This window comes from Miniopterus schreibersii (assembly GCF_964146895.1).
Source record: "Miniopterus schreibersii genome assembly, chromosome: 4".
Taxonomy (NCBI): domain Eukaryota; kingdom Metazoa; phylum Chordata; class Mammalia; order Chiroptera; family Miniopteridae; genus Miniopterus; species Miniopterus schreibersii.
In genome coordinates this window covers 82,166,223-82,192,771 of record NC_138105.1, presented here as the reverse complement: position 1 = coordinate 82,192,771, position 26,549 = coordinate 82,166,223, and the positions used below count along the sequence as shown (strand labels likewise).

The 26,549-nt window shown below is 52.7% G+C and overlaps 2 protein-coding genes across 11 annotated transcripts in view; one reads left to right on the top strand and one right to left on the bottom strand.

The window, feature by feature from the left end:
• Positions 1 to 23,314, bottom strand: part of TCOF1 (treacle ribosome biogenesis factor 1) — a 34,607-nt gene extending 11,293 nt beyond the window's left edge. For 5 of the 10 annotated variants that reach the window (XM_081136972.1, XM_081136976.1, XM_081136975.1 and 2 more), the window contains exons 1-19: positions 23,102 to 23,245; positions 20,370 to 20,425; positions 16,027 to 16,169; positions 15,382 to 15,455; positions 14,756 to 14,942; positions 14,110 to 14,183; positions 12,038 to 12,256; positions 10,042 to 10,251; positions 9,607 to 9,816; positions 9,176 to 9,385; positions 8,741 to 8,950; positions 8,305 to 8,526; positions 7,919 to 8,128; positions 7,579 to 7,761; positions 6,890 to 7,087; positions 5,159 to 5,296; positions 4,832 to 4,999; positions 4,493 to 4,696; positions 2,787 to 2,897 (exon numbers count right to left, since the gene is read on the bottom strand). In XM_081136972.1, coding sequence (XP_080993098.1) covers positions 2,787 to 2,897; positions 4,493 to 4,696; positions 4,832 to 4,999; positions 5,159 to 5,296; positions 6,890 to 7,087; positions 7,579 to 7,761; positions 7,919 to 8,128; positions 8,305 to 8,526; positions 8,741 to 8,950; positions 9,176 to 9,385; positions 9,607 to 9,816; positions 10,042 to 10,251; positions 12,038 to 12,256; positions 14,110 to 14,183; positions 14,756 to 14,942; positions 15,382 to 15,455; positions 16,027 to 16,169; positions 20,370 to 20,425; positions 23,102 to 23,209 — 3,135 coding nt within the window. In that variant the 5' untranslated portion in view covers positions 23,210 to 23,245. Of the gene's footprint in view, positions 1 to 2,786; positions 2,898 to 4,492; positions 4,697 to 4,831; positions 5,000 to 5,158; positions 5,297 to 6,889; positions 7,088 to 7,578; positions 7,762 to 7,918; positions 8,129 to 8,304; positions 8,527 to 8,740; positions 8,951 to 9,175; positions 9,386 to 9,606; positions 9,817 to 10,041; positions 10,252 to 12,037; positions 12,257 to 14,109; positions 14,184 to 14,755; positions 14,943 to 15,381; positions 15,456 to 16,026; positions 16,170 to 20,369; positions 20,426 to 23,101 lie in introns of all 10 variants that reach the window. The other 5 variants (XM_081136978.1, XM_081136980.1, XM_081136981.1 and 2 more) reach the window with 5 other exon arrangements.
• Positions 1 to 26,549, top strand: part of CD74 (CD74 molecule) — a 196,615-nt gene that overhangs the window by 20,961 nt on the left and 149,105 nt on the right. The gene's annotated exons all lie outside the window — the stretch shown is intronic.

Here is a 26,549-nt window from a genome sequence, read left to right as displayed (position 1 = left end):
CCTGCCCACGCCGCCTGCCCTGGCCCAGGCTTTGGGGGGGTACAGGGGCACAAGGGGACCACAGCTGAGACCTGTTTCTGATCCCACCTCTGCCATGACCTTACAGTGGGGTCAAGCCCCTGAGCTCTAAGCCTCAGTTTCCCACTGTTGAAAGGGCTGTTAGTAATGTCAGCTGCCTTTCACTCACCAGAGGGGCTCTGGTGTGCTTTGGAAACTGCAAAACAGTACACATGGGGGGATGAGGGCCTTCCTTCTGTGGTGGTTAGAAGAAACTCATGGGAAACAGCCTGAACATTTGGCTGTGCCTGCATGTAGGCGCTGGGCGGTAAGGGCCCAGCGGGAACACAGGGACTCCGTTCCTACCTTAGGGTCTAACGTCTGCAGAACCAAACCTGGGGGCAGAGCTCACCACCTTGTGTAAAAGCTGAGTTCATCACAACCATGCCCTCATTCCAGTCTGGGCCAGAGGCGGGGAGTTGAGTAGCCCAGGCTGCTGACCATGGGCAAGGGACATAGCCATGAACGCACCCAAGGTGGCAGAGCTCCAGAGGGCAGTTCTTCTCCAAGTGTCTCTCTCAGAACTGTCTGGGGGTGGTTAACAGATTCTGGGCTGCCCCATCCCAGTAGACTGAGAAATCTCCCTCGCTGGGGATGTGGCCTGGAGCCTCCAGGGTTCACAAGCCCCCAGAGAATAAGAAGACTGAGGCTCAGAGAGGGCAAGTGGCCTCACACAGGGTGACCCATAAACTGGTGCCAGGGCCAGGGCTGGTTGGTAGCTCTGCAGGGACCAGGCAGGAGTTCCTTCCAAGACCAACCATCTAAACCTCTTATTTAACACCCTAATTTGGTTTCTTTCAGGTCTTCTTTTTCTCTCCGCTCAATCAGAAACCTTGAGGGCAGGGCCTATGTCTTTTTAATTCGGTAGCTACACCAAGCCCAAACACAGTCCCTGGACTGGGGTTAATGTCAGCACAAGGGGCTGAGCCATAGACCAGCCCCTTGAAGTCTCTCTCAAAGCAAAAGGGTGGGCCCCATCCCCTCCAGGTGGGGACACTGAGGTGCAGTGAGGGGGCCTGGGAACGGAGCCACAATCCCCTCTCCACCTCCCAGCATGGAAATCTGCGCACCATCCTGGCATCAATCCCCTTCCCCCACTGATGGGCTAATAATAAAAACAGAGTGAAACTTGTCCATAGAGAAATGCTCAATAAAAGCATAATAATGATAATAATCATAATTAGTGAGCTGAGGATTAGGAGCTAAAAATCCCCCCGTTTGGAGGAGGCAGCAGCATCCCCAGGCTGTGCCTTTTTCCTTTAATTCTCCTGGGGGGAATGCACAAGCGGCCGATTTTTTTCCCTTCTTTTTTAATAGGGACTCCAGAATCTTCAGGACTAACGTACCAATTAAATGTTTCAGTTTAAGCACGATGTTCATTTTAATTGTGTTAGTCCGCCCCCGCAGAGAAGGGCAAAGCAGCCCCCTCCCTCCCAGCTGTTTAGATTTTCGAGGAGGCAGCCTCCAAAGGCTCCACGGAGCAGAGGGCAGTGCCCAGCCCCACTCTCCTCCTTCCCTGGAGGGGGCAGTCTAGAGGCAGGGCCAGGGAGTGGCCAGAGTGGGGATGGCCTGGGTTCTGACTCCAGGTCCCTGTTATCAGCCATGTCACACTGGGGCAGTTCACTTGCCTTCTCTGAGCCTCATTCCCACCTCCTTAAAATGGGGATAACGGAAGGACCTCTCCTCCTCACAGGCTGGTTGTGGGGATGCAACTGAATAATGGACATCTGTGGCTTAGGACGGAGCCTGGCACACAGGAAGTAACCTATAATGCTAGTTGTAGTTGTTTGGCCTTATTTTTTATGACCTGTGCTATTGAGTGAGCCCATCCCTGAGTGTGCAGGCAGCATGTGACCTTATTGATGGATCGATTAGCATATGGTGTGACATGTAAGGGGAGATGGATAGAGACCATAGTGGTCTAGGCATTGTAGAACTCCTGCATCTCTGAGGGGCCTGGCAGAAGCTTCCAGGAGCTTGGGCTAGTGGACATAGGGCAGCGCTATCTGTGAGATGGCCTAGGCTTCACGTGGAAGCTTGGACACCAGCCCAGTAGGCTTGGGCCTCTGAGTTGGGGAGACAGGTGGGCTTGGTCCTACCCTCGGGGCACAATCTGGGGAGGAAGATGGAAACTGCAGAGCATGTAAGGATGGGCCACAGGGGCTTGAGTCGCTCTGGGCCAGGCCCATAGGATTCCAAAGAGCAATGTAGAGAAGATTCCTGGTCTCAAAAGGAAGCAGGGATTCATGGGGAGCCTGAGGACTGGTGTTTGCCCTTCCTCAGCTTCTATGGGTCATGAGAATTTTGGGAAATCCTTTTAACTTGTCAGGCCTTGATTCCTGATATCAAATGGGCAACACCACCCACCACCCGCCCTCCTGCAGGAACAGGGGCTTGCTTTCAGGCAGGGTGTCGTGGATCTGCACCAGTGCACAGACACAGGAGGGAGGATGCTACCCCACCTATTTACAGCTGAGCCTCCCGGGCCTCAGAATGGCTAGGCGTGCCCATCATCACGGGGCTGGTGGTGGGACAGCCGGCTCTGACCCTGCACTGTCTGGCTCTGTGGCCTACCTCAAGGGTTTATTGTGAAGACAAATGTGTCAAAATAGAGGAAAGAGCTCTGGAGACTGTGAAGTGCTGTTTAAATGGGAAAGATCTGTCGACCCCCACAGGCCCGCAACCCAGCTCTGAGCCTGCAGCATCCTCAGAGAGAAGGTTCGGCCTACCTGGCTCACTGGCAGCTCCTCGTCACTGCTCTCTGAGGAATCTTCAGCATTCTTCTCTGGGGTTGCTGGAGCCAGCATCTTGCTTTTGGCAGTTTTGGAGTTACTCTCCTTCTGACGGGACAAGCACATGATGGGGGAAATGGGGCGTTAGCTGAGGGGGAGCACAACTGAGGAACCAAGAAACCACGGCCAGCAACAGCAACCCCGGGGAGGCAGTGCAGCCCCTCCCTATGTACATGCACGTGGCCGGAGAGGGGGGAAGATAGAATGAATGAGCAGACACAAGGGCTGCTGACCCAGTATGGCCCACAGACACCGGAAACACAGGCCCTCACTCTGCTTATCTTCCTGCCAGAGTGACTCTGAACTTGAAAGGGATGTATGGATAAGATGCTAAAGCCTAAGGACTTAGTGCTGTTGGCCGGGCATCTGAACGACAGGTGACAGTAGCATGGATGAAGTTGCAGGGGTGAGCCAGTGGCCCCAGCATTTCACAGCTGGCTGTAACACCCTAGCTAAAAGCAGGAGCTGGAGCTGGCTAAGTGTACCAATGGCTGCCACCCTTCCTGCCAGGCGTGGCATAAATGAGTGGGGCCGGCTGGGTAGAATCTGCAGTTGGGGGGCTAGAGGAGGAGGGAGAGGACAGCAGTGAGGAGCAGGGGCTGGTGACCAGCGAGGGCAGCCCAGGGCAGAGGCAGGAGGCAGCTCTGTGCTTCCTGACTGCAGTGAAGGCCCACCAATCACTATCAGCCCAGCCAGCAAAGTGAGGCTGTTTCCAATTTCTCAGAAGCTAGAACCCCAGCTCTATTCTGGTGGGCCCCACCCCAGGCTTTGGGAAGGGTGGCCCCTTCTCCCAGCAAATCATGGGAACTGCAGCCCCCTCATCAGTGAGTGGCTTTGGGAGGGAGCAGGGTGAAGGGAGCTTGTGCTTTAGATCTGGACAAGAAGACAAGGTGAAGGGAAGTTGGCTGGGGGATTTCCTAGCTTTTTAGGAGATGATGCAGCCCTGTTGTGACAATGAGGCAGGTGGAGCAGAGTTGGAAGAAATCTGGGTCACCAGTAATGCTGAGGGAAGGAACCATCTCTACAGTAGCTTCACTCTAGGGACTTGGTACACCATGAGATAACCAATCCCCTTACTACCTAAACTCTTATGAATTAGGCTTTCTTCCATAGATTAGGACATCCTTATAGATATAGCAACTCATTTAAAACTTAAACAAACAAACAAAGCTACATAAGCCAAAATATGGCTGGGATCCTTGTTATCTTAGTTTGGCAACTAGGCCTCCACCATAAATGTTACCGGTAATAAGCAACTAGAAGTGACTGTTGCCTGACAGCTGTCCTTTGCTAACCAACCCAACTGACTTCATATCCCCTCCTCCATGACCCTGTGACATCTTTGGGTTCTTGGCCTCAAGTGCCTTGGTGGGAGTTTCTGGCCCAGCCTTTCATGGGGCTGGTGTGCCCACTCAAACTGTGAATGCCTTGGTAGCTACGGGAGTGCCTATGACACCTTTCATCGGGGAGGCCTTGGTTTGGGGAAGTTTTACAGAAGGTGCCACTGAAGGAGACGTGGAAGACATCTTGGAGGCAGAGCCTTCACCCGGTCTTCCTTCCCTACCTGGCCCCGAGCCCAAGTTCTGACCGAAGAATGGGCAGCGGTGGCCTGGCACTGTAGCTGCTTCCTCACTAGGTCTCACCTGAGCTGGGGTCACAGCTCCCGGAGCCTCCCCATCGCTGTCCGACTCCTCGCTGCTGCTCTCTGAGTCTTCCTCCCTCTTCCTAGCCTGGGCGGCTGTGGGTCCTGTTTTCCCAGGGGGTAGAGGGGCAGCCCCTTTCCTGGGGGACCCCTTGGTGGGGGCCAAGGCAGTTCTGACCTGGGTGATCTTCCCTGAGGGTTTTGCCTGGAGTGACAGAAACAGAATCAGGGCAGGGAATGCAGAGGGACACAGGAGATGGATGGGCACACGTAGTTGTGCTGCGGGGGCTCCTGACAGAGAGGGAGCACAGGGCTGCTCTCTGCCCTCCCTGGGCCTCACCGGAGTGGGTGCCTCCCGTTCGATGTCCGTCTCTTCCTCACTGCTCTCCGAGTCGTCCTTGACGGGCCCTGGGGCCTGGGCTGCTGCTGCCTTCCCCACAGCAGGCATGGACACCTGGCCCCTCACCGGGACGGCACTACTCTGGGGTGCTCTCGAGGGTGGCTTTACCTAAATTGTGAGGAGGTGAAGGTATTGAGGAAAGAGGTGGACAGTAGTTTCTTTTTAGGTTAAACCCCACCCACAGTGTGATTGTGGCGACGTGGCTCTGCCTGTGCAGGGCTCTTTGCTCCATCCCCAGCACCTTCCGGGGCTTCTGGTCCCACTTGCCTTGGCCGGGGACCTCTGTTTGGCTTGAGCAGCTGCAGTGACCACTTTCCCAGGAGCTGATGCTGCCCCTTTGGCTGAAGCCACTCTGGTGGAAGCGGGGTTGGTTTTGGTCTGAGCGGTTTTCACTGAGGCCTTCACCTGGAAGGAAAAAGGGAAACATGGAAGGGAAAAGGTGAAATGCGGTAGAGATGTCAGCCAAGAACACTGACTCTGGAGTCGGATGTCTGAGTTTGGATTCTGGCACCTCCATTTAATAGCTGTGTGAACCTGGGCACACCATCTGACCTTGCTGGGCTTCAGTGTCGTCCTCTGTAAAATAGGGATAATAATAAGGCCTACCCACAGTGTTTAACAGTAAGACCCCAAAACCATAGCCATTTCTATGGCTGGAAAAGTTTTGGCCAAAATGTGGCAGAAGAAAGTGAGAAAGGCAAACAGGCTTTTGAGGCAGGCACTCTGGGGCCCGGGCCCAGCTCTGACCCTCACTGGGTGGCTGAGCTGGAGCACATTACCAAACAACTCTGTTAAACTCCAATTTGCTTCTCCAGAAACCAACATAAATGAACACCCATGGTATAGCTGGGAGGTTCAGATGGGAAGACAAATATTTAAGTGATCGGCACACTGAAACTTGCTCTGGAATGTGTCCACAGCTTGGAAAAAGGGGTAGGAGCCTGCTAGGCCAAGACTCAGGAGGGCCCATGTATAATTTAAAACCTCAGTGGAGGAATCACAGGGCCCTGGGTCCCACAAGGTAACTGAGAGGGGGACAAAAAAAAAATCCAAAGAAATGTGTGGAAAAGAGAAATGACTAATTTCTGAGTGGTTATTGAAAAAAAAGCAACAATTAAAAATAATAAACGGTGGGTGGGTGAGTGCAGGGAGTGAGCTATCTTCACTTCTCCCAGTTCTTCCAGGCTGGGAGATGACTTGATTCTGCTGCACAGCAGCCTGATCACCCTCAGGGAGATGAGAGCTGGCTGTGTGCAGGCCCCTTGCTAGGTGTGGCAGGTGAGATTTTTGTTAAATTCTCAACGCTGTAAGGGTTGATTTCCAATTTAGAGAGGAGTAAACAGAGGCCCTGATGGATTACATCACTTTTTAGGGACTTGAACCCCAGCACCAACCCCTCACTGTTTGCTCTTCCTACACCGTCTTCCCAGTGATCCCACCAGAATGCTCTGCTTGGGGTAACTCACCCAAGCCAGGCACTCTCCCACCCCTGGCCTTTGCATAGGTTGGGGTTTCTCTGGAACAGTCCATGCCACCTGGCCAACTCAGCACACAGTGTAGATACCACCTCCTCCAAGAGGCCTTCCCTCCTGAAAAACTCCTTGATTGTGTTCTGCTAGCCCAGGTACGCACTCTCTATTTCAGCCCTATCACACCATGTTGGAATAATCTGTGTACATGTCCATGCCCCCCTTCTAGGCTGGAAACTCAGGTCTGGGGTCACAGGAGTTCCAGACAGGAGAGCACCTGGAAGATGGGGTACTCAAAAGAGCCTACGGAAAGCATGAGGAATCTCAGTGGGAGCTCAAAAGGCCATGCAGGAGACTGGGAGCCCTGATGGGCAGGAGACAAAAGAGTAGAGTGGGGAATGAGGCTGAGCTGACTGCCCCTGAGACTTCTGCAAACCTGGGGACAACAGCAGAGCTCAGACAAGCACATCCTCAGCCCTGTCCCAGGCACTGATGTGGTTAGGATGGACAGGCTTCTCCTAGGCCTCACCTGTGTTGGAGCCGAGGCAGCCTCCTCACTGTCTGATTCTTCCTCACTGCTCTCTGAGTCTTTGTGTGTCTCAGCTTTGACCTGGGCCACAGCAGGCCCTGCCTTTCCAGGGGGTACCAGGGTGGTGCCTTGCCCTGAGGGCCCTTTGCTGGATGCTGAGGTAGCTTTCATTGGGAGGCTTTTCCCTACAGACTTAGCCTAGAATGACATGGAAGAGAACTGTCACAGGAACTCAAAGGACCACAAGGGGGTCGGGCCCGAGTCAGCCAAGCACACTTGGCCTCACCTGTCCCCCTGCTATGGCAGGAGCTGTCTCCTCCTCACTCTCTGATTCCTTGCTGCTTAAAGAGCCCTCCCCTGACCTCTGGGTGCCCCTGGCCACAGCTGGGGATGACATGCAGGCTGGCAAAGTCACTGTTCCTGCTTTCCAGGGGGCTGGTGTACCCACTTGCACTGCAGGGACCTTGGCAGATGCAGGGGTAATGGGAGTGCCCTTCCTTGGGGAGGCCTTGATCTGAGTTTTCACAACCAGTTTTGCCTGAGGGGACACAGGAGTTAGAAGCTGGAGAAGGATCCTGGACTCTGAACCTCCACTCTCCTGGCGGCAAGCTCACTGCTGTCCTTCCCCACAGCTCCCTGTGGAGCCGACCAGTGGGGCCACTCAGGGTCATGCTATGTTGCAACCTCACCTGGGCTGGAGTCATGGCTGAGGATGCCTCCTCCTCACTGTCTGACTCCTCCTTGATGTTCTCCAAGCCCTCCTTGGACCTTTTGACCTTGACCTGAGTGGCTTCAGGCCCTGACTTCTGAGGGGCTCCCTTGATGGGACCTGAGGCAGATCCAACCCTGAGAACTAGCCCAGAGGACTTATCCTGGAATGAGATACATGGGGTCAGGGGAGGGAGCCCAAAGCATGTCTGTGTGCAGACACAAGAGACTGACAGGGCAAACAGCCACAGTGTGTAGAGAGGGGCTCTGGCACTGGGGGGAATGGAGTGGGGGAAAGAGCCTTATAGGCAGGGGCCTTACCTGGGTGGAGGCCAGAGCTGCTGGCGCCTCCTCACTGTCCTCACTGTCCGACTCCTCGCTGCTGCTCTCAGAGTCCTCCTCCTGCTTCCGGGCCTGAGCCAAGGTGGCTGCAGACCCTGCCTTCCCAGCAGGTGCTGGGACAGTGCCTTTCCCAGATGGTCCTGTGGCTGAGGCGGCTCTGCCCTGGGAGTTCTTCCCCAAGAGCTTTGCCTGGGAGTGACAAAGAACAGGGTTAGGGCAGGGGACCCACAGAGGGGATATGTGTGTAGAAAGATAGAAGGTGAGTAGGCAAATGGGGCACCAGGGCTCTAGGTGCAGAGGGGAGAACAAGTCCACAGGTGGCTCTGCAGGCAGGGCGCAGGCCATGTAGTGTCCTCCAGCCTCACCTGAGCCAGGTTTGAAGTTACAGGCAACGCAGCTGGAGCCTCCTCCTCACTGTCCGAGTCCTCGCTGCTGCTCTCAGAGTCCTCCTCTGGCCTCCCTGCCTTGGCCTGGGCAGCTGCAGGCACTGCCTTCCCAGGGGGTGCTGGGACAGCCCCTTTCCTAGAGGACTCCTTGGCGGGAGCTGAGGCAGCTTTGACCTGTGTGGTTTTCCTCAAGGGCTTTGCCTGGAGTGAGAGAAGTGGAATCAGGGGAGGCAGCCCAGAGAGTGGATGTAAAGAGACACAAGAGAACACACAGGAAATGACACCACACACATCACACTGTAAGAAGGGGTGGGCAGGGCTCTGAGCATGCCTGGGGCTCCTGTGGAATGGGAGACAGTCCTCAGAAAGCCTTCCAGGACGGGAACAGGCTTGGGCTCTCCTTCCCAGGCCTCACCTGAAGGGAGGTATTGGCAGCTGGTGCCTCCTCTTCACTGTCTGAGTCCTCGCTGCTGCTCTCCGAATCGTCCTCTGGCCTCCCTGCCTTGGCCTGGGCAGCTGCAGATCCTGCCTTCCCAGGGGATGCTGGGAGAGCGGCTTTCCTAGGGGACTCCTTGGTGGGGGCTGACACAGCTTTGACCTGGGTGGCTTTCCCTGAGGGCTTTGCCTAGAGCGAGAGAAGCAGAATCAGGGGAGGCAGCCCAGAGGGTGAATGTGAGGAGAGGCAGGAGACCACATGGGGCTAACACCCCCCCACAATCACACACACCACACAGTGAGGGGTGGCAGCAGGGCTCTGAGCACGCCTGGGGCTCTTTTGCAGGGGAGACCAAGTCTCCAGAATGCCTTCTGGGGCGGGGCACAGGAGTGGGCTCTCCTTCCCAGGCCTCACCTGAAGGGAGGTATTGGCAGGTGGCGCCTCCTCCTCACTGTCTGAGTCCTCACTGCTGCTCTCCGAGTCGTCTTCTGGTCTCCCTGCCTTGGCCTGGGCAGCTGCAGATCCTGCCTTCCCAGGGGATGCTGGGACAGCTGCTTTCCTAGGGGACTCCTTGGCGGGAGCTGACACAGCTTTGACCTGGGTGGCTTTCCCTGAGGGCTTTGCCTAGAGCAAGAGAAGCAGAATCAGGGGAGGTAGCCCAGAGGGTGGATGTGAGAAGAGGCAGGAGACCACATGGGGCTAACAGCACTTCACAATCACACCACACAGTGAGGGGTGGCAGCAGGGCTCTGAGCACGCCTGGGGCTCTTTTGCAGGGGAGACCAAGACTCCAGAATGCCTTCTGGGGCAGGGCACAGGAGTGGGCTCTCCTTCCCAGGCCTCACCTGAAGTGACGTGTTGGCAGCTGGCGCCTCCTCCTCACTGTCTGAGTCCTCGCTGCTGCTCTCCGTGTCATCCTCTGGCCTCCCTGCCTTGGCCTGGGCAGCTGCAGATCCTGCCTTCCCAGGGGATGCTGGGACAGCCGCTTTCCTAGGGGACTCCTTGGTGGGGGCTGACGCAGCTTTGACCTGGGTGGCTTTCCCTGAGGGCTTTGCCTAGAGCGAGAGAAGCAGAATTGGGGGAGGCAGCCCAGAGAGTGAATGTGAGGAGAGGCAGGAGACCACATGGGGCTAACACCCCCCCACAATCACACACACCACACAGTGAGGGGTGGCAGCAGGGCTCTGAGCACGCCTGGGGCTCTTTTGCAGGGGAGACCAAGTCTCCAGAAAGCCTTCTGGGGCGGGGCACAGGAGTGGGCTCTCTTTCCCAGACCTCACCTGAAGTGAGGTGTTGGCAGCTGGCGCCTCCTCCTCACTGTCTGAGTCCTCGCTGCTGCTCTCCGAGTCGTCCTCTGGTCTTCCTGCCTTGGCCTGGGCAGCTGCAGATCCTGCCTTCACAGGGGATGCTGGGACAGCCGCTTTCCTAGGGGACTCCTTGGTGCAGGCTGAGGCAGCTTTAACCTGGGGGGTTTTCCCCGAGGCCTTCCCCTAAGAAAAGAGAAAGGGCAATTGGTTCACTTCCTCCTGAAAACCCTCTGGCAACACCTTCAGGATAAAGCCGAGGCTGTAGTGGGGCTCTCAGGACCCCCTGCTTCTCTCCTCACTCCCCACTTTGACTGATGCTCTGACCTGCCCTGCCAGTGTCACACTCTGTAATTCCTGAGGCACACTGCACCTGGCCATCACGGACTCCTCCTCTGGGTCCCAGACAGACACCAGTTGCTTATGACAGTTGTCCCTGATGCTCCGGCACTGCCCCACAGTTGCCCTGCACTCAGGGTGCTATAGCCTGTCCCTGCTGGGCTGCTCCATCAACGAGAAAGCTCTGTGAGCACAGCCACCGTGTCGGCTGCTGCACCCTTAGTGCTGCTGGCCCCAGTTCGTATCTGACTGGGCTCCGGGGAGGAAGCATGCAGAGGCCCAGCGGGAGGAAGGAACTGGAGGAGGGAGCACGCAAAGGCCCAGAGGGAAGGAGGAACCAGAGAAGCCTGGATGTGGTGAACAGAGAGGCAGTCCAAAAGTGAAGAGGGGACAGAGTGAGGCTCTCCCTGAGCTTTCTACACATGGACAGCACGAGGACCCCTGGGAGGCGTCTTGGCCTCATGGGGCAAGGCCCCTCGAGCCTGGCCTCCTCCTCACTGACCCACTAACTGACTCCCGCTGGTCTCAGGCTCCGATGTGGCCTCAGGGTTTTGGCAGGGTGGCTATGGGTCCTACTTTTTCAAAGTTTTGAACCAATATGGAGAAAAGTAGGTTTTAGGTAAAAGTCCACATTTGGGTTCCTTCTGAAAAATGGGTGCCAGACAACATGGGGTAGCGCTGGGCACAGCAAAACTGACCTGAGCTGAGGAGCTCCCCCCAGTAGACAGGGTCTGCACACTCGAATCTGTCATAATTCTCGCTCCTACTCCTATGTTGGGGCCTTGGCACTTGCTGTGTTCCCTGCCTGGAATGACTCTCCACATGGCACATGGTCCCCTCCCTTTGCTCCAGGTTTTCAAGCCTTTACACACGTCTCCTCTGTGAGGCATTCCCTGAGCACTCTAGTTTAAATGGCCATTCCTACATGCCTCCCTGCTTTCCTCTTTAGCATTCACTAACATCTAGCAAAGTCTATCTCATTTATCAATCGTTTCCCAGGTACCATCCTGCCTCAGGCCTGGACCTTGGCTCCTGGGGCTCACCTGGACGAACTCAGGGCTCCCACGACTTTTTACCAACACTGTCTGACCCTTCCTCTTCCCACTCTCCTCTCTTATTCCAACAGCTTCCCAGCCTCTCTGGATTTCCCTTGGGAAGTAACCAAAGCCTCAGGGGCTGCATCCCTGGCTACCCACCCAGGAGAGGGGGTCCTAACAGATAGAAGGGAACCAAATTGTTGATAGCTATGAAGCCATGATTTGGCCTGAGAACCCAGAGGGCCGAGCAATGAAAACTACTCAAGTCCCTTCACAGCAAGATTAGCAGCCCATTTCCTAGACAGAAAAACTGAGGTAAAGGGGAATTATGGCAGTTGGGTACAGTACCTCTCTCTGGGAAGCAGCACTCTAGGTTGCTGCTTAGGCAAGAAGGGCCATTTCCATAGGCAGCTGAAGCAAGTCCAGTTCCCCTTTCCCTTCCCCTTCTCCTTCAAAAGTTTCACTCCTCTCCCCCTAAATCCCAAGGTGAGTCCTCTCTGCAGGGGAGGTGCTCATTACACAGCTGGGCGCCATGGGACAGCCCCAGGCTGTGGGGACCAAGAGACCACAAGGGGCAGCCATCTGCTGGGCCTCACCTGGTTGAGTTTCCCCACAGGGGCCTTCTTTTCACTCTTGGTGTCCTCCTCGCTGCTCTCCATGTCTTCTTCGGGCTTCTTGGCCCTGCCGGCTAGGGTGGGGGCACCTCCTCTGACTTGGGGTGCCACATTCCCTGCTTTCCCCGGGGCTGGGGCTGCCCTTTTCCCTGGAGACTCCTTGGCAGGGGCTGGTGAAGCTTTGACCTGTGGTGGTTTCACCTGGATCAAGAGGATGGAATTAGGAAATTATAATCCTTATCCCAGGAGGGTACAAGATGCTCCACAGTTTATAAAGCTCCCTCAAATAACCCCGAGACAGATACTGTTGTCACACCCATTTTCCAGAAGGGACAAGTATCTCTGAGAGGTTAACTTACTCAAGACTAATATTAAGGGGCAGAACAGTGACTGAAACCATGTCTGTGCCACTTTGGGGGCAGAACTTTCAACCACTGTGCTCCTCTGCCACCCAGGACACAGGGTCTAGCACACCGGGGGCAGCCTCTCTCCATTAGGAAAGCAATCCTCGTCTGCCTCTTCGGCTACAGCATCTGATTGTTGTGGCCATCCCGAGGGCTAGGGGGCCAGGATCTGAACACCAATCTTGCCACTGGATTGCTGGGGGGCCTTGGGCACATTCTTTCCCTCTCTAGGCTTTCTTAGACTTCTGAAAGTCTGACACGTCCAAGGCAGGTAATGCCCTACCTCCATCTCTGTCAGTGAGACCTCACTTGACCCTGGGTTTCTGGGGCAGCCATCTCCTCAATCCCAAACCCTTCCTTGCTGCTGCTGGAGCCCTACCCAGGCCTCTGGCCCCCAAGGTCACGTGTTTAACTGCTGTTTCCCAGGGCATCCTTATGGCTAGCTATATCTAGGGCCCAAAGGTGGGGATGGAAAGTGGACAGCACCTGAAGCTATGCCTGCTGTAGATGCGGGTGAGGCCTCCACCTTCACAGGTTACTAGGGGAGGCAGGAGGAGAGGGGGGAAGTACTCTGGGAACCAGATCAATCCATCTTTGAATCTTGCTGGGTTCCTCTCCTAATATCATTCCATTGGGCCCCCTGGTATCAGCTGCCAGCATTTCTCCAATTGCCCCTCCACAGTCTCACTACTTTCATTCTGTTCTCCAATCCATGCCACAACCAGTGAACTTCTTGAAACATAAATCGGATCACCTTACCTCCATGCCTGAAACCCTGCAATGGCTTCTCACGCCCTGGTAATAAAACCCCAACTCCTCCTAGTGGTCCTCCCGGTCAGTGGATCTGGCCTGACTGCCCAGCCTATCTCACATCACTTTCCCCCTCATTCACAAAATTGTAGATCAGCATTCCTTAAAAGCAGCAGCCTCTCTTTGTCTCTGTCACTGCCCATGCTGTCCCCTCTGTCTGCGTCATGTTCCTCTCATTCCCCCTCATGGCTCTCTACATTTTCCCGTCATAGCAACCATCACCAATGTAAATTTCTAAAGGACCCTCCACTTCCCCACAGTAGCAGGAGCCCTGCCTTTCTACCTTATTACCACTATACCCTAGGCCTGGCACTTGGCAGATGCACAGTAAGAAATGACTTCCCAGTCACAGTTCAGAGAAGACACAAGGCCCCAGACTAAGACCTGCCCATCTCTGGCCAAGCGCCTAGGCCTGACATTCACCAGCGGGCTCAGAACCCCTTCAACAAACTCACCCCACTCTCCCCGACCACACTATAGGACAGCCACCGCCTATCCCTGGGCCTTTGCTTGTGCAGCTCTTCCTGCTTGAACACCTTTCGCCAACATTCCTCCCCTTTGGTGAAGCCCCCATAAGTCAATGCCCTGTGCCACCTCTCCCAGGAAGCCTTCCTTATCTCACAGACAAATGGCTCCTCTCCCCAACAACCCTAAACCTTTCTCAGGCCCAGAGTACAATGCACAGCACCCAATCCCCTCCCCTCCCCGAGCTTCAGCCTTTCCAGCTCCCGGTCACCCTGATACTTGCTAAACTGATCTGGTCCCACTGGTCTGTGAAGCCAGGCTCTTGGGAGGGTTAAAGGTTTGTAGGGGCAGCTCTTGAGGGTGGGTTGCAATTACCTCCACGTCCGACTCATTGCTCAAGCTGGAGGTATCCTCGCTGGAGCTGTTGACCTGGTTCACTGATGCTATTCCTAAGGGATGAACAGGGAGGGTACTGAGGCCATCCTTCCCAGACCCACCCTCACTCCGCCACACCAGCTAATCAGAGCCAGGTGCTGAGCACTCGAGCCTCATTCAGCTCCACCATCTCTTGAAGCTCCACAGTTGAGGTGCATTCTACTCATATCCCTGTTTCCGCACACCTCTGAGGCCCTGCTAAGGGTATAATAGGTCCTAACATGGCAGCCAGCTTAGAAAAATCTCCTTCTACCATTGAGGCAGGCAGGGCAAACGCCTATTTTACATGAGAAACAGTGGCAAACCCAGGCCTCTCAGTTTAGTATCTAAGCCTCCGAGGTGGCCCTTGCACCTACCTGAGAGCAATAAACCAGAAAATGCTCCACCCCCACCCAGGCCACTCAACTTCCTCAGCAAAGCCCGATGCATCCCTGTGGTTGACTGTCCCTCATCAAGGGGAGGGGAAAATGGCCTGAGGTGAAGGGCCCTCGTCATGGAGACAAGCCTCTGAATTCCAGAATGTCCCAGAACTGGACAAAGCAGTACCCAGGCCTGCCTCCCCAGCCCCACTCAGGGTGCTTCTCACCAGGTCTGGTAGTGGTTCTGTGTGTTGGGGCACTGCCCGACGACTTAGTTTCTGATACCAGGATGGTGTTTGCTGAGGGCCCTGCTGACTTTCTGGGTGACTTGCCGGACAGGAGGTGGGCCGCTGCCTTCCCGGAGGCAGGGTGTGGTGTGGAGTTCACGGTCTTGTCGACTTTCTTGGTCTTTGCCTACAGAGAACAAGTAGGGTCCAGTCCGGTGAACTAAGAACAGACCACACCTGAACCGAGCTCCTCCACTCCCTAGCTGTGTGAGTTTGGACAAATCACCTCCCTACCTCTCTGGTTCCTCACCTTTACAGTGGGGTTAATAATGGTGCCTCCCCTCACAGAAATGTGAAGTGAACCAGGCTCCCATTCTGGGAACACAGTTGTTACTCACTAAGTGGTCAGTGGCAGTTTGTTGTGGTTAGTATCATTATTTCATAATTATTGTTACAGAAAAGGAAACTGAGGCCCAGTGTGGTAGAAGGACTCACCAAGATCACTCAGGCTGAGATTTGAATCCAGGCAATTAACCACAACCCTGTCCTTCTCTGACACAGGAGACTGTCCCCTACAGGGCACTTGCACTCTTACAGGTAACAGCTTGGAACGTGGTCCTACTCACCGTAGCTTTTTCTTTCACGCTTGATGGCAAAACCGTCCCCACGGCTGAGGAGTTAGTGGATGCTGGTCTTGGGACTACAAAACACAAACACCCGCTGGATGAGCTAAGTGAGCCTTTTCTTATTTAAGAGCAGCAAACAGGTTTCCGCTCACCTAAGAACTGATGTGGCTGTCTGGGACTGGATAAGGATCTGAGGCTGAGCCCAGATTTGTGGGAAAGAACTCTGGGGTACATTAGCCACATCCACCAGGAGCGAGAGAAAGGCCAAATGAAAGCTACATGTTTGCAGCCTCGATGGAGTTCCGACTGCCTGGTGACGAGACAGAGGCCCCCAGAGGAAAGGACTGGCTGGCTCACAGTACCGCTGCATGCTACCAAGAAGGCACTGGGGACACAATGTCTGGCACAGAGGGATGGCTCAAATAAGTACTGAAACAGACAGGCAGGCCCTTCTGATCTTCTGCCTAAAAGGTCCTGGTCTTCCCTGGGCTCGTGCAAGGAGAAGCTAGAGGCAGCCCCCCAGGAATAATCAACTACCTAAGAGCCTGGTCCCAAAAGGTGTTGGGCCCTGGGCTGAGCCTCACAGGCACCAACGATGGGAGGCCCCCTCGCCCCCCAGCAGCACCCAGCATGCAGGGCTCTTACAGGCTTTGGCGGGTTGAGCTACCGCTGCCTCCTCCTCCTCTTCGGAGCTCTCCGAGGTGCTAATGGGGTCTGATACCCGGGCCGCCTTGGCCTGCAGTGCGGCATCTTCCTCTGCCTTCCGCTTCCGGCCAACCTCTGAGGTTCTGCAGGACAAAGGAGACTGGCTGTACCAACTGGTGACAAGGACCACTCCAGGATATCTGAAAAGAAAGACCTTCCCACATCCTCCCACCTCTCCAAAGAAAATATGCATAAAGAGAGTTTAGCCCGGCTGGTGTGGCTTAGTGGATTGAGCGTTGTCCCATGCACCGAGAGGTCACAGGTTCAGTTCCCGGTCAGGCACATGCCCCGGTTTCAGGCTCCCCAGTAGGGGGCTTACGGGAGGCAGCCAATCGGTTTCTCTCATTAACACATTGTATGCGGGAAACGTATTTATACGTTTTACGTTGACTGGTAGTAGAGCGCGCGATAAAAACTACCCGCAAACAATGTTAATGTTTCTATCTCTCTCCCTCTCCCTTCCTCTCTCTCTAAAAAAATCAATAAAAACATTTCTTTTGCTCAATGTTGCTAATCATCAGAGAGATGCAAATTAAAACCACAATGAGGTATCACTTCACGCCGGTAAGAATGGCTGCCATCAACAAATCAACAAATGACTTGTGCTGGCGAGGGTGTGGAGAAAGGGGAACCCTAGTACACTGTTGGTGGGAAGCAGACTGGTGCAGCCACTATGGAAAACAGTATGGAGGTTCCTCAAAAAAATAAAAATGGAACTGCCTTTTGACCCAGTGATCCCACTTCTAGGAATATATCCTAAGAATCCTGAAACACTAATCAGAAAGAATATATGCACCCCCATGTTCATAGCATAGTTTACAATAGCTAAGATCTGGAAACAGCCCAAGTGCCCATCAGTAGATGAGTGGATAAAAAAGCTGTGGGACATTTACACCATGGAATACTACGCAGCTGTAAAGAAGAAGGATCTCGTAGCCTTTGGGACAGCATGGATGGACTTGGAGAATATTATGCTAAGAGAAATAAGCCAGGCAGAGAAAGACAAACCACATGATCTCACTTATACGTGGAATCTAAAGAACTTAATAAACTGATGAACAGAATAGATTCAATGACATGGAAGCATAGATCAGACTGAGCAATGTCAGAGGGATGGAGGAGGGTGGGTGGGTGGAGGGGGAGAGAGTAACCAAAAATTTATATGCATATTTGCACAACCCAAAGACACGGACAATGGTGGGGAGAGGGACGGGGTGGAATGGGTCATTGGGGAGAAAAAGGGACATCTGTAATATTTTAAACAAAAATAAAATTTAAAAAAATAAATAAGAAGAGAGAGTTTAAACAGCCCTGGCAGGTGTGGCTCTGTGGTTAGAGCATCAGCCCAGGCACCATAGGGTTGAGGGTTCGATTCCAGGTCAAGGGCACGAACCTGGGTTGCAAGTTTGAGGGGTGTGTGCAGGAGGCAACTAATCGATGTGTCTCTCTCACATTGAGTTTCTCTCTCTCTCTCCCTTTTCCCCTCTCCCTTCCACTCTCTCTAAAAATGGGAAAATATCCTTGGGTGAGGATTAACCAAAAAAAGGAGAGAGTTTAAACAACGATGAAGACAGTGTGTAGATAAAATTCTACATTTTCACTCATTTCATAAAGTGTTTTTTATAATTGTCTAGTAGTCTTCAAGATAATCAGGAATGGTCAATGACATACTAACAGCAGCTAACAGCCGTTGAATGACAGGTGCTAGCGCCTGCAGGCACTTCGCAGAGCCATCCAGGCTCCTCCCTCCAGAACTGTCAGCGCCTGCAGTGCCCTCTTCCTAGAAGACTCTGCCCAGGCCCTCCTGTCCTTCAGGCCTGGGCTCCAACACAGCCTCCTCAGAGAGGCCCTCCTTGATCACCCTGCCCTCCTCCCCAAGATATTCTCAGCTCTGTTATCCTGTTTCATTTTCTTCAGAGCACTTTTCTCTCTCCTGTTATTTTACTTACTCCCTGCCTGACACCCTCACTACACAGTACGGTCCGGGGAGGGGACGGGCTGGCAGGAACCTTTTCCAGCTCAATACGGTATCCTTAGTGCACAGCACACTTTTCAAAAAATGAACAACTAAGTGACTTGCCCAGGATCAAAGAGTAAGTCTTTGATTGGTAGGATAGGCACTCAGATGGCTGAGTCCCTGGAACTTTCAAGTATCATTTCTCTGACTCCACCCTCTCACCCGGAGGAGACAGCCCTTGCTCTCCAGTTTCCACAGATAATGCTCTGCCACAGTTTGGGGTGTGCTACTCAGGTCCCTGGTTCCCAGGAAGGTCACCTGTTGAGAATCTCCTATTAAAAACAGGTTTCGTTTATTACATCTATCAATTTTTCTGCTTCTCTCATCCCAAAAGAATGCAAGCTTTACAAGGGAAGGAGTTGTTCTCTGTTGGTTCCCAGTTATATCAAGAACAGTTCTGGCTCATAGTAGGTGCTATATAAATTGGGGGTGGGGGGATGCCTCTGATGGCCAGGTTTAGCATTTTATTTACTATTATCTTCATTTTACAGATGAAGACACAGACTCAGGGAAACCGTTGGTCCATGGTCATACAGCTAGTTGCTCGGTTTGAATGTGCCAGGAAGCACGAGGCTAGGTTTCCTGTAGTGGGTATGAATTTCCCGTCTCACTCAGTACCCCTTAATCCACAGAGGCCAGGGGCTGCGAAGGGCTTGTGGTGAAGATCACTGAAGCAGGTCTCCGGGGAAGGAAGTGCTGTGGCTAATACCCAAGACACCTGGACAAGTCAGAGAGGGTGAGAGAGAGGAAGTGCAGGGTGTGCCCTGTGCTTGCTTTGGCAACAGAGAAGAGTCAAGAATTGAGGGCTGACTGGGCTTTTAAAGACTTTGGAAGCAGGGATCTCTTCTATATCATTCCTGCCTTTACTTACATACATCTGATAACAGGGAGTTCACCACTCCCACTGTAGCCTACCTAATTTTTGGATAGCTCTGATAACTACGCACTTGTATTCAGAAGCTGAAACCTCTTCCTAAAGTAGGTACATACAGATCCTACTTCAATCTCCCAGGGCCCCAGAGAACATGCCACAGCCACATCCCTTACAGATGTACAGACAGTGGTCCCCTTACCTGCCCCTTTGCCATCTCTTTTCCATCCTGGACAATTCAGTATTCTCAATGGGACATGACTCCAGGTCCTTCACTCACCTGGTTGGTTGTGGTCCGAGTAGTGCATGGAGAGAATACAATTGTTCCCTCAATTCTCAAACCATTCCTCTGTTGATACATCCTTGGATTATTTCCCAGTCCTTAAGTATTTAAATGTTACATGTTTCACAGGCATTTCACACTCAATATGTCCTTGAATTTTTTCCCTCTAAATCAGACTCCTTTCCAGCTCCATGCACAAGCCAGATACCTGTGATTCAACTAGATTGCCTCTCCAACCCATCCATAAATCCTGGTTTCATCCCTGAATACTCCTGGAACCCACTTCCTACATCCTATTACTCCTGTCTCAAGCCCCATCAGCTCTTGCTTGGATGATGATGTCCACAGCCCCAACCAGTCTCGCCAGGCTACAGATTGACCTCACCACTCTGCTTCATCCTTCCATGGCTCCTACTGCTCTTGGGATCAAGACACAACTTCTCACCATGGATGATCGGGCCTTGCATGGGGCGAGTCCTCCTGACTGCCCAGCCTCATCTGCATTGTGCCCATGGCTACAGGCCTCAGCACCAGCAGTTCCCTCTGCTAGGTACACGCCACCTGCTTCTCCATACCTTTTGTCTAGTTCACTCCCCCACTCCCTGCAGCTTTCAAATCAAAGGTCATCACAGGGAAGCTTCCCCTAGAACCCCAAATGAGGTTTATGTGGTTTTGGCACCAGGCACCTCTTTTTCGTAATCCTTACTGCCACTATAATTTCACATTCATTCGTTTCATTCTTTGATGTATGCCTACCTCCCTGACTCCAATGTCAACTCCAGGAAAGAAGGAGGCATGTCTGTCTCATGACATCTCCATGCTTAGAAAAGGGCTTGGCATTTATTGTAAGTTTTCAATAAATGTTTATTGATTGAATGAATAACAAATTGCTGAGAAGCTTCTGTCCTTATTGTTATTCAATACTGATAACAGCTCTCAATGTCCTCTCCAACGACCAGACACCCATACATGTGACCTGGCTTCCTGGGGGCGATAACAGTGTCTACAGTGGGCTTTGGGGACAGATTTTAGACCAGATTAGTACCCTAGCTTATTCCAAGCTGAGAGATTGGGGTGTTCCTACTCCACACTTTCAACACTGTTAGACTTACTGTTGCCAGTGCGTATAGATGTCCAGAAGGGTTACAGGCTGAGCCGGGAAACTTTTCTGCAGAGAAGTAAAGAGAGAGCGCCAATTAACCCCCCAGCACAGAAAGGATCCTCTTTGGGCCCAACTCTCCATAAACTCATGACTCGCACAAGTAGGTGGTTTAGAAGGGGGTCTTTTTGTTCTGGAAAATATGTCTGCTTGGCCCTGCCAGTACCACTAAAACCTTGCAGAGACAAGCAGGGCAAGTATTTCCAGTTAAAACCTTTTAAGACAACATGTTGGTGAGAGGTGCCTTTGAGACTGGAGTTGGAATGTTCCAGGCTAGGATTAATCCAGCCCCCAGCCTCCCTGGCACTTTCCAGGCTTAGAGGCCACAAGACAGGGCTTTTCCCACCCATGACCTTTTAAAAGGCTTTTAAAGGTCAGGTTGGTCAATCTCCCCAGGGCAGAATGAACCACAGCCCAGACACCCGAGGCATCCGGGTGGCATGACTGCAGTCGTTATCCACTGGGAAAGTACTGGAATCAAATGGTGCCGTCCCTTGACGGAAGCAGAGGGAACCAGGTGAAATCCAGGCCTTTGGAGCCAAGGCCAGAGGGCTCACCATCTCTACAAATATCAAGAACATGGGATGTAGCTCAGCCAGGCATGGCTCAGTGGTGGAGCGTCGACCTAAGACCCAGGAGATCGGGGTTCGATTCCCGGTCAGGGCACATGCCCGGGTTGCGGGCTCGATCCCCAGTTGGGGGTGTGCAGGAGGTGGCCGATCAATGACTCTCTCATCATTGATGTTTCTCTCTCTCTCTCTCCCTCTTCCTTCCTCTCTCTGAAATCAATAAAGATATATTTAAAAAAGAAGAAAAAAAAGAACATGGGATGTCAAGTGTCCCAAGGAGGCTGAGCGAGCAATGTGCGGAGAAGGCAGAGGGTGTCAGGCATCTGGGCAGAGTGACCAAGAGGGTGCACCTGCAGTCATGCAGAACTCCTCTATTAAATAGCTGGGCTAATCTCTTCACCTCTTCATACTTCAGGTTCCTTCTGTATAACTTGAGGATAACAGTAGGACCCACCTAGCTGGTTGCCAACAGGCCTGCATGAGATAATCTAGTCAGTGCCCAGCACAGTGAGCCAGTAGCACTGAGACTTCAAGTGTCAGTTTCACTTTACTCCACCTCAGGCACACTGTCCTCCTCACTGTCCCTCAAATATGTCAGACCACCCTGCCCCCATCAAGACTTGCTATTCTGTCTGGAATGCTCTTTACTGCTAACTACAGAGCTCCCTCCCTCCCTTCCTTCAGGTCTCTGCACAAATGTCACCTTCTCAGTGGGGCTTCCTGACCACCCTATTTATAACTGGACATTCCTATCCCCCTTGCCTATCTTATTTTTATAGCTAGCACCTACCATCACCCAACACACTGTATCATTAACTTTTAAAATATTTGTCATCTGTCTGTTCCTGCTAGAATGTACGCTCCATGAGCAGGATACTACTTTTACTTAGGCAAAAGCCCCAAATGAAGACAGGTACTGTCTTTTGCCCCCCCTTTAGCTGTTAAGTGATATAAATGGAGTAAGAAGCGCAACTGAAGTCTAGAGAGTGTTGGAAAAAGCATAGATAATGTCTTAGGGCCCATCACCCTTTAGTCTCTCCAGGAGGTCCTGAGAGCAAGCATCAGGACCATTGCTTCCACTGTAGCCAAAGGGATATTGGCTAACCATTTTACCAGCTTAAAACCATCCAGGGGCTTACCATTGCTCTTCAGATTAAGACCAAACTGCCTATAAGAGGGCTCCAACCAGCACTGCCCCCCCTCCAAGGGACCTCTATCACCCCTCCCTGTACAATGGAATTTCCCAAGGCCAAGAGTCAGCAACAAGTTCCCTCCCACCACAGGGCACTTGCACCTCTGTCTGGAATATCCACCTCCCTTCTGTCAGATCTCAAATCAACACCACCTCCTCAGGAAAACAGTCCTAGATACCCTGACAAGGGCAAACTGCCATCCCTGTCTTAGCACTCTATGCCTCTCATTCTTGGCACTTAATGTAGTGTTGAGTGTACAGTTACTTTTATGATTCTTTGATTTATGTGCATCTCCTCTACTAGACTGTTATCTCTAGAAAGGCTGGGGGACGGTGCTCACCATTTTATGACCAGCACCTTGAGCACCAGATTAACAGTTGCTGAAAGAATGAATGAAGAAATGACTACACCAGAAGTTCGAATACCCAAGCTGACTGACTCAGTACTGAAGGGCTGTTAAAGGCCTGCGCTCCAGCTCAGTTAAGGGGTCACAGGCCCCTTCTCTTGGCGCTCTCCTTCGCACCCCGCCGCCCCCCCCCCCCCCCCCCCCGACCCCCGGGGCTGGTAGCAATCCACTCCTCAAACTTGCAACTACCTTCTCGCCTTAGGGAGCCGCACCAAACCACGTGGCCCGGCACGTAGAAAACTTTAAATCGCCGCAAACAGGAAGAGGGTGGAGAGGTACGGGACGCGGGAATTACAGAGCCCTGCGCGTGGATCACACGTCCCGGCCCGCCCACTGCATACTATGGGGCACCTGAGGCCCAGAGAGCCTGGGAGGCGCAGCGCAGCGCAGGGCAGAGGCTGCGGCTCCTAAGGCCCCCCGTGGGACCCGGCTCTGGGAGCCCGCCAGGGGAAGGAGCGCGGGTTGCCGCTCTCCAGATCTCACACGCGGCCCTCACACGCGGCCCGCACACGCTCACCTGGCAGCTCTGCTCCTTCACTTCCCGCGCGGCGCGCACAAAGCCTGCCTGTAACAGATGCTGGTAGATCAGGGGAAGCAGCTCACGCCGCTTCCTGGCCTCAGCCATGTCCGCGACTTGCGGCCGGTTGGCTCACCTGCACGCCCCCCCTCAGCCCCCGCCGGCGACTTCCCTCGTGCCCTTAGACCTCCCGCGTCCCACTTCCGGCTCCTCGTTAGCCCAGGCCCGTGGCATGCCGGGAAATGTAGTTTTATCTCCTAGAGTAGCTCGCCTGCCCCAGCAGGGGTGAAAGGGGCGGAGACTCAGAAGGACGCGAGACCGCCCATTGCCGGGGAGGGGCGTGGCCAGACCTGACCCCGCCCCTTGGCCGGCCTAGATAAGTTGAGTCTCCTTAAATCCTTCAGCCTTGCGCCTTGGAGTTTGTCGTCCACGTTAGCTTTCTCAGGGATGCTATTGGGTTTTATTTATGTCTGAGCATCCTAATCAGCGTGTCTTTCTCGACCCGAACTTCCAGTTACAAACTCAGTTGTTCATGTCACACTTTTTAGGGCTCATGAACTAGAAACCTGTGGATGAAAAAGCACCTGGTACTAACCCTGACAAGCTCAGGGGAGACCTGCGTGGCGGCCTTGCAAACTCAGGAACGGAAAGTAACTGCATAGGAAGGTCTGAAATGAAAACTCCCTAACTAAAGGCAGTTCATGGCATGTAGTCATGTCCTAGGCAGGTAGCTTCCTTGACAAAGGTCAGCCTTTACCTTCACGGAGCTGCCTGTTGTCTTTTTCTGCATCTATGATAACATGCCTGATAACATACCTTTGGAATATCAAAATAATTCCCCACACACACACACCAGAGCAGAGACCACAGATCCCCTCGTTATTATTATGTTAATCCCCCTCGGCTTTGCCTTCTCCCGCCTCCCTAATCTAACCCCAAAGGATTTCATTTAACCCCTTTACATCTCCTCCTCTGATTATAACGTATAAAATAAGGGGCAAAACTGCTCTTCTGTCTCTGGAGCATTTTCTCCATTCATTGAGATTTTGCTTCCTGGCAATTGTCAGTTTGGCCTAAATAAACTCAAAATTTCTTACAGGTTTGGGCGCTTATGTTGACAGACTACCTGTCATTATCATTCATTCACTGAGCAAAGCCTTCCTGAGCACGGTACCTGGAGCTACCCTGGGCTATAGAACGGGAGGGGTGGTGAAAAGACGAATAAGGCATGGCGACTGCTCAAAGCGCACAGGGACGAGACACGGTAACCAAGCAACTAGGATTCAATGCCTTATGTGCATTGTCCGGGGCAGGCAGAGCCTGTGGGAGCAGGGATGAGGGGCATCCAGAGAGACATCTAAGCTGAAGCTTAAAGATGGTGCAGGGATTTCTAGGTGCAGAGGAAAGGACTGGCATCCCAGGCAGAGGGCACTGCCTGAGTATCCAAAGGAGAAGCCGCAGGCTGGTATAGGTTGGTAAACCCAAACAGAGAACGCAGTCTGCGCTGCTGGGCTGTAGAGTTGGGGGTGGGGGTAGGAAGAGGGAACACTGAGGACACATGAGGATGAAGAAATAGTGCCTACAGCACCCCTTCACCCACCAGCAGAGTCTGCACTTCAAAAGCAATAGACAGTCTCTGACTGGTGTTATACAGGACGGTGGCCTGCGTTTCCGTTTTTAAAAGATTGCTATGACCCAAGTGTGGAGGATTATTTTGCAGAGATAAAAACTAGAAGCTGTTGTAGTTGTTGAGAGTAGGTTGGTGGGGACAGGATGAGCTAGGCTGGGGACTATTTGAATGAGCTGTTTTATAACTTCATGGACCTATTGAGATTCTGAAGACAGCACGAAACACATAGGCTTTGCTCTAGAAAGTTTGAATGTGTGGACACTTAACATTTTCCAACAAGTATCAGGATGTGGATAAGCACATGCCTGAACCTCCTAGGGTTTGAAATCCATCAGGAAGAACAGGGGACAGGACCATGTGACTGATCGAGTGCAGTGAATGAAGAAGAGGTGAAAGGTTAGGGTCGGTGGTGTGCAGGCAGACTAAATAGCCATCTCAGACAGTGAATAAAGAAAAATTGAATTTATTTAAGGAAAGGGGGATGGGGAATGGGGATGTCCAAAGGGAAGGGCTACCCAGCACTGAGCCAAAGGGTATTGGGTCCTTCATGGCAGAAAAAATATACTTAGGATGGTGAAATAAGGAAGGTGCATAGCAGAAGCAACAGGAGCGCCTAGGCTGGGCTGCTCTGGCTCACTGAGAAGTCAGAGAAAAGGTCACTTGGGACATGGGTTCGGGGGTTAGCCTGGGACGAGCTGCTGTTGCCCATTGTTCCCCTGGTTGCAAGTCACTGGGGTCCCCTCGGAGGGAGGAAGGGGGAAAGGAATGGCGCTGGCATGCTTCCCTGTGTGTCCTTCATCCTGACCATATTTATCTCTCTTTTGCAGGTGGAAATCTTAGGGGAGGTCTCAGGGGAGGGTCTTAATAGAATATTCATCAGCTTTCCAGTTTTGCTGCTTCTCTGAGCCTGGAGCCCAAATACAGCTGAGGCCTAGATGTTATCTTTAGGGAGGAAATGCTCAGGGAGTCTAAACCACATGACCAGCAGCGATAGGCTGGGGGAGGATAGGTTCCCCTGGGGATAAGGTTCTTGTTTTCCCAGTTTTGCCCCTTGCTAGCCATTGGAGCTTTCTGCCCCAGTGAGTTTCTGCACTTGGCCCATCATCATTGCTCTGCTCATGTCTATCTAACAAGAGGCAGGAGCCCTGGCCGGTTTTGCTCAGTGGTTTTGCTCAGAGCGTCGGCCTGAGGGCCAAAGGGTCTTGGGTTCGATTCCCTGTTAAGAGCACATAGCTGGGTTGTAGGTTTGATACCAGACCACGTGCAGGAGGCAACCAATCAGTGTGTCCCTCTTATATTGATGTTTCTCTCTCTCCCCTTCCCTTCCACTCACTCTAAAAAAAAAAATCAATAGAAAAAATATCCTCGGGTGTGGATTAACAACAACAACAAAAAGCAGAAGAGGAAGGAGACTAATCTACATACCGCTACTTAGCAAATATTTATTGAGCACCCACAATTGGGGATGAACCAGTCTCTACCCCAATAGGGCTTATGGTCTAATGGGAGAGACACATGCTAAACAAAGAGTCACACCAATGTGTTGTTACAGAGGGTAAGTGCAGAAAGGGAAAGGACAGTGTTTTCTCGAGTCACACTGCCCGGTTCAAATTCTGACTTTGCCTCTGATTAACCATGTGACCTTGGGTAAGTTACATAACTTCTCTGAGCCTCACTTTTTTCCTCTGTAGAATAATTATAATTTCTATCTCATAAGGTTGTCATGGGGAGTAAATGAGTTCTACGTAGAAATGCTCAGAAGAGCTACTAACAATAGTGCTATGTGTGTACATATGTCAGCCATTATTCAACAGGAAG